At 36.6% G+C, this 7,445-nt stretch overlaps 1 protein-coding gene across 2 annotated transcripts in view; it reads right to left on the bottom strand.

Moving 5' to 3' along the window:
* Nucleotides 1–538: 538 nt before the first annotated feature.
* The window catches only part of LOC131035897 (uncharacterized), a 51,543-nt gene continuing 44,636 nt past the window's right edge, over nt 539–7,445 (bottom strand). Inside the window, exons 3-6 of one of the 2 annotated variants that reach the window (XM_057967662.2) lie at nt 2,080–2,138; nt 1,446–1,683; nt 1,123–1,360; nt 539–975 (exon numbers count right to left, since the gene is read on the bottom strand). In XM_057967662.2, coding sequence (XP_057823645.1) covers nt 810–975; nt 1,123–1,360; nt 1,446–1,683; nt 2,080–2,138 — 701 coding nt within the window. In that variant the 3' untranslated portion in view covers nt 539–809. Of the gene's footprint in view, nt 976–1,122; nt 1,361–1,445; nt 1,690–2,079; nt 2,139–7,445 lie in introns of both variants that reach the window. The other variant, XM_057967661.2, reaches the window with a different exon arrangement.

Raw genomic sequence — 7,445 nt, 5'->3', positions numbered from 1 at the left:
ATATCTCTAAGGCTCTTCACAAGGATATGTTTTGATGGTAGGGATAGACCTTGGACTCACCTACTTGACTATGAGGATCTCCCTTTAAAGGTAGATGATGTTTTGCTATCAGCCACCTGGCTTGTAATTGTTCACTCTCTCACATAAGGGCTCATCAACATGGTGGAGAAATACCCACACAGATCACTTGACTATTAATGTTTTCAACTACCTAGTTGATGATTCCTCTAAGGATGCGATGTCTTCTCAGGATGTTGACTCTTCTATTCTCATTTCCCCTATGGCAAGTCATGTTCTCAAGAATATTTCTCATGCAGTTGGCGAGTCTTTGGAGAGCCCCACTCTTTTAGTTCTATCAGCTCCTACTGTTGAGTCTCACCCACGTTCTGTTTCAATTTCTCAATGCCCGACTTCCTCTACTCCTGCTATACCATTGGTTTCAGCACTTCTTTCACCTTCTCTAGAGATGGTTATTCAACAATTGGCAACATTGCCTAGACGTTTGTTTGCTTCATCGGTACTTCATGCAAACTAAGTATGAAGTCACAATTTCTCAATCTGTTAAATAGGCAAAACAAAAGTAGTTTTCTTGTGCTATGAAACTACATTCATTAACATTATCGAGTTTCCTGAATTTTCAGTTTGCACGTTTTTAATACTTAAATCTTTAGTGAGCATAATAATAGTGCTTATACATCAGTTTCTTGCATTCAAGGTGCAAAAACTAGTTTGTACCAACTTTTTATTATCAAATTGCAATCTAAGAACTTGAACCATTCAATTTCATGTCTTAAGTAAACTTAGCAGTGTCATGTCCTCTTTGGGATGGTGATCTTTCCACCTGCATCATTAACAATTGCTTGCAGTTGGCTCAAAGCTGCAGCTTCTTTCTGTCTGGATGCTTGGAGCTTCTCTTGAAAGACTGCAGATCTTTCCATCACTTTTTTTTGCCTTCTTGCACGCTCTCTATCAAGTCTACACAAAGTTTAAACCCATCAGCAAAGGGTTCCCAAATCTACGGGCCATAGAAAAGCATAACTTCAATACAAACTAAATAGAAAGTTCTTTGAGAACTCATCCTATGGATTCATAGAAAACCAACATCCAACAATTTCTACTAACCTCGCGTGAAAGTCATCACCACCACCCAAAAGATCCTTCTCTTTAATCGGTTCTGGGCTATCTTCTCGTGCTCTTGCTTTTTCCCTATTCAAAGATTTTTTTTCAAGAAGCCTCTCACGTCCGGTAGCCTTTGGAAGCAATTCATCCAAGGCAACTTCTTGCATTTTCTGAAATTTCTTTCTCTCTGACTTCTCAATTTTTTTAGCTATTTCCCTTTCTTCAACGGGGTCAATACTATCTGTTGCAACCAATATAGGATTAAAACATACATCAAGGAGATTTGCAAAATTCTACGAGTGAACGCATTAAAAGAGGTAGCGCACCTTCAGTTAATGTTTTTTTTACTCCTTTCAGACCCCAATTATGATCAGTGCGAGGAGCAGTGCTCATACCTTCATAATAATCACTATGTAACTCTCCAGAATTCCAAGCAATTACAAATTCAAGAAATAACATGTGTGAACTCTCTGAAGAGAGACTGGAGAAAAATATTCCCCGTTCCTTTTTAAGCCATGTCGAAAATTCAATGTTCTTTAAAAAGTAATCCTCCGCTGACAATACCTTTACCTTCAGAGTCAGATGTATCAGAAAAACGAGTCTTGCAAAAAGAAAGTGCGAGCATTTAATTTGTTGGAAACAAGATTATGATACGTATAGAAGCCAAGAGACACTACCAAAATCTACAGCATTGTAAATTTGTGTAAATTGTAAAACATAATCAAAAATTGAAAAATGCAAGAAATGGGGCATTAAAGTTCTAAGATTTATTTGCACTAAAACAAGATCTTACGTGTAGGAACACAAAATTGAAGTTCACCACATAAATGCATCCTTATTTGCCAAGACATTAAATTGTATCACTAAAATAACATATTATATGCTTATTTAAAACATTAAAAAGTTATGTACCTAAACTTTTGATGACTATTATCTCATAAAAAAGAGTGCGATACCCACCTCCTCTATGCCCCGCTTCAAACCTTTCTTCTGATCATGACTGTGATCTGATTTTCTCCCTGAAAAAAGATAAAGGCCCATTTCAGGAATAAGTCACCTGCTTTGGAATGGTAACTCCAAAATTCTCAAGATTTAGTTATAATCTGAAATCCAAAGATCTAAAAATTTTCACAATCTCGGAAGAGGGTAACAATCAAATTCCAAGACTCAAGTGCGTAGAATGCAGATAAAATATGAAATAGATAAGATGCTCATATAACACATACTCTTGACATGGTAGTTTGAACAAGTATATCTTCCCATCTAATCAGATTCCATAATAAAAGAAAATAAGTAAAAATCAATATTTTACAATAGGGTTTATATAAAAATGGAGAAAAAAATATTTAGTTTTACCCACAAATCCCTTAAACATTAGCGGAAGCATTGATAATATTGATAAACGGATAGCTTTGTGGTGTGCTTATGCTTGGCTAACCTCTCACTTATCACAGTACTAGATATTAGTGTAATTCTCCAATAGCATTACATAGCAGCCAGATTAGAATATAAAACATGTGTTGCATAGTCTACTCAATTTAAGTTATGCTGCTTGCATATTGTTTGGCCCCAAGGTGTTTTTGAATGGGTCTATCAGCCTGTTTTGCCATGCAGTTCATGTGAGTTGGCTCTTAGTTTTACAATCAAAATTTACTTTTTGTGTTTGGTGGGATGCCCTAGTTTAGAGTTGATATTCTTATAATATGATTTTTTTTTGGCTTTGAGCTTGCCTTTGTTTCAAAGGCCATCAATGATTTCAGGTTGTTCACATCTATCAATGTTGTATCCGATCTTCATAGATGTCCCACAAGTCCATTTGAAACATGTGCTAATTGATAGGGCCATTAGTTAACCAGAATTTATCTCCTGAGAACTGGTAACATGAGATCTTGAAATGTCAAACTGCCAGCTTGCCCTTCTCCGCCGAAAACACGTGGCATCATTTCGTGATGCCGCGGTCTTTATCTTCCCTGCACTTTCGACCACGAGGAAGCGTGGACCATCGGATTTTAAACTACCTTTATCCACCGGCCAAAATACTCAGAATTTTTAGACGTGGAAAATGTAATGGGCCCGCTGAAAATGACTTAATGCTTAGGAAGTCTAATGGCCCCGCCAACGGTAACCGACCCTTGGCTTAAGTGGAAAAAGGTAATGACAAAATATAACACGGTTAGGGTTTTTTATTCACAAGACTTATTCGGATATTCACAAACCCTAAACCCTAGACCTTGAATTTTGACAAAGGACAAAATAAAACCAGAATGATCAATATTTAGGCTCAAAAATGAAAATTCTTGTGCAGTTATTTTTAGGACTATCATCTTCTAAGTAATGAAGTTCACCCTTGTAGAAAATCGCTCCAAATCCTCAACTCTTGAAGTTTGCTCCAAACTTTGAGTTCATGAAGTTTGCTCCAAACTTGCAACTCATGAAGTAGAAAATTTTGCTCCAAATTCTCAACTCTTGAAGTTTGCTTGAATGAAATTCACTTCATCTCTTCAAAACATGAAATTCGCTCTAGATCCTTCAAACATGAAGTTCACCTTCATAGAGAATTCACTCCATTTTCTCAAATCATGAAATTCGCCCTCAACCTTTAACTCATGAAGTGCATTTTGTGTAAAATTTGCTCCATTTTGTCAACTTATGAGGTTTTCTCTGGACTCTTAATGCATGAAGTGCACTCATGCTTCTCAATAAATTTCGTTCCAGGGTGTGAACTCATGAAGTATAAATTTCGCTCCAAGGTGTGAACTCGTGAAGTTGGAAAATTTCGCTCCAAGGTGTGAACTCATGAAGTATAAATTTCACTCCAAAAGCTCAACTCATGAAGTTCACTTGGAATTGAATCTATTCAAGGCGATTACTATCAAACATCCTTCATCTCTCTTTCAACTTTACTCATGTAGGCTCGCTCATGTATGCTAATTGATGAAATTCGCTCCAAGGTGGCAAGTCATGAAGTTCGCTCCAAGAAGGCAACTCGTGAAGTATAAAATTTTGCTCCAAAAGCTCAAGTCATGAAGTAAGAAATTTCGCTCCAATTGCTCAACTAATGAAGTAGGAATTTCACTCTAAGTTGTGTGTACTTGAAGCCTTATTTCAATTGCCTTGCTTGCTAGGTTCACTTGTCTTTTCCAAAGATGAAATTCGCTCCAAAACTCTCAAACCTGAAGTTTGCTCCAAAACTCTCAAACCTGAAGTTCGCTCCAATACTTCAACTCATGAAGTTGCTCCACATGTGAAATTCGCTCCAAACTATGAGATCATGAAGTAAGAATTTCGCTTGGGTTGCTCAACTCATGAAATATGTTTTTTTTTCGCTCCACTTGTTAAGTCCATGAAGTAGAGAATTCGCTCCAACCTAGCAACTCATGAAGTTCATGTTCTTTAATTCCTTTATTCCCAACTCCACTTACGAAGGCTTGAAGATGTAAACTGCTCCAACTTGTGAGATCATGAAGTTAAAACCTAAAGAAGACTTAGAGATGAGGCGGATTACAAATGAGCTTATCAATCATTACATTGCACAAAAATTCAATCCTTGGAATAATTCATTCAAACGCTCAAACTCATACTTACACCTATTCTCAAACAATGCACTCAAGGGAAAAATTCGCTCATCTATCACTCAACATGAAGTGTGATTTTGAAGCTTGGAGACTAAGGTGAGTTGACATCTAAAATTGCTCATTTACATATTGCCTTGGACGTCTTTTCTCCCTTACAAGATGAGACCTTTTGGAAACAACTTCGGCCAAGGGCAATTAAAGCAATTGGAGTTTACCTTCAACCTTGAACTCTTGGATTGTCGCTACTAGCAACCACTTAGACTCTTCAGCTGAGCTCCTGATTGGCTGTCATGACCTCTAAACCTTATAAACTTACTCACTTCATATTTCACACAAGGCTATTCACCTAACTCCTGGCCTCCTAACCTTATATTCCCCTTCAAATGCAAAGGCTAATAGCAAAAGACTCAAACACTACCTAGAAAGCAAAAAAAAAGTGGGGGCGGGGGGGGGGGTTCCCCATTTGCAATGGGGCGATGTGTGAATACCTCACAACAGGTTCCTTGCTCAAATTTGAACTTTGCTCATCCCTTTGTTGCCTTAGCCCTTCTGGCCCATCATTTGAGTCTAATTTAAGAGTTCCTTCAAGGGGCCCCCCTTGGTCAATTTGTACCTAGCATTGTACTTTGCCTCCCCTTATATTTTTGCCATGACCTTATATGTCAAATGTTCTAAGTGTGAGGGTTTTTACTCAATTTCTGAGCTTGGGCAGACTTTTGGACTTTCTCTTACACATACACTTACTTGCAAGAAGTTCCCCAAGTTCCCATTACAAACTTTCCAACTTTTCCTTGCACATGCACTTACTTGCAATAAGTTTATTCAGTTCCCATTTCCTCAAGTTCCCCACCCTTTGCTTCTTTGCCAATTCATTTCTCTAGTGTAACTTTTAAACCTTTTTTTGCAACTTCTACATCTTTCAAGCAGCTCCATCCACAAAATTCTGCCATTCAAACGTAAAGCCTCACCTACCTCCCTACATGACCCAAGAAGCCATTAGTGCTCCCAAATTGATGTGATAAGACAAGGGATGGCTTTTAAATGCCTCTCAATATGTGTGGGCCCCTCAAGGACGCGATTTCAATGCAAATGGACATAATTATTGATGCAAGGGACATGGTTTCAAGCTAAGTCACAGAATAGGGCGATTTTCATGGATGAGGTTCGAATTTAATCGAATTTCAAACTTTTATAAAAAAATCATTCAAATTCGGCCATAAAAAAATTCTGCTAAAAAGTGGCCAGACGGCAGAATAACTTTTACAAAAACTACAAATGTGAAATAAAGTAATCCAATACAATGACACTTTTGTATATAAAAGAAATGGCAAGTTCCTAGAATAAGAGGGTGGTTTCCTGCATGCTAAGATTCAATTCAACATGGTCCCCAGCTGTGGCTATATTAAGGCCAGACAGAAAATGATAACTTGCAAACCCACATTGAACTATCACCTAGTAAAATATTTCTTAGAGAAATGCAGGTGTCAAGTGCACTTTCTTCTGCAGGTTCAAAAGGGATTCCACTGTACATTGTATTAGGCATATCATACATGATCACTAGCATTACTGAAATTCCTATGTTTCTTATGGTTTATATTTTATAAATGTGCCCTCTTTATATAATGACTTCAAATCTATTTAGCAATGTTAAGCTATTTTGATAATTTATTAGAAGTATACATATATTTAAAAATAAACAAAATTATATAAGGTGAATTTTATCCGAAATTTTTTTTTCGAATTTTTCCCTTGTCAAATTCGAATTCGAATTTGAACCTTGTGACTTAGGTTTCAAGTACCATGTCATATGAAGATGATGCAATAGACATGTGCAACACGCAAACTTGTTGAACACTCTTGCTTTCTCACCCAAGCAATGTAAGGATTCAAATGAGGAAGGGTATCAAATGTCACTAAGACAATTTAATGTCACTAAGCCAATTTTTTTCTCCAAGTGTCTTGTGCAGGTTTAGGGTATCAAATGAGGAAGGTCCAGCCCTATAAATGATGAAACATGTTTGTAAATCAAAGGAAGGGGTAATCTAGTAAGGTTGACTACAAGATAATGTCTCCATGATAGGCTGTAGTATTTTAGAGGAGCTTTTGAACCTAGTTATTGTCTCTCACTTGCAACACTTGTTGGCCTGATTGTAACAAGATTAAATGAATGTGAAACAGTGTTCTGATACACTTGTCCCCTCCTTGATCGTTAGATATATCCTAAATGAAGTAATTATTATTATTAATTAATATAATAATGAGTTACTATTTGAATTTTATTTATTTATTGAATGTATTATTTAATTAATATCCATTAATATTTATTACTAATAATATTCCTGAAATATTCAAATAAAAATAAATTAATAATATAATCATAGAAACTAAATATAAATATATAAATATATACTTAAAGCAAGATATGGTATCACAATATCATGTTGAATACGATTCTTGGACTAAGGAATGAGGAAAAAAGGTGCGATTAAAGATTATGGAGGCAATCCGATCATTAGTAATTAGTTAAGGCTAAGATTGCTTGGTTAATTATTTGCAAAAGATGTGATGATAAAGGCATAACTCTTCGTATCACACCCCCATCGATGGGTATGTAAGGGAATGGGGATTAATATATTTGATACACAGCGGGGTGCTAAGACAGGGAACGAAGGTGGTGTATCGACCATTCTCCAAGGCCTTTTAAGAACGATTGAGCAAGCATGAATAACATCCACCCATATCGCATGGGCA

The sequence above is a fragment of the Cryptomeria japonica genome, chromosome 8, assembly GCF_030272615.1.
Source record: "Cryptomeria japonica chromosome 8, Sugi_1.0, whole genome shotgun sequence".
Classification (NCBI taxonomy): domain Eukaryota; kingdom Viridiplantae; phylum Streptophyta; class Pinopsida; order Cupressales; family Cupressaceae; genus Cryptomeria; species Cryptomeria japonica.
The sequence above is the reverse complement of the archived record's forward strand: the minus strand, read 5'-3'. Positions and strand labels throughout refer to the sequence as shown.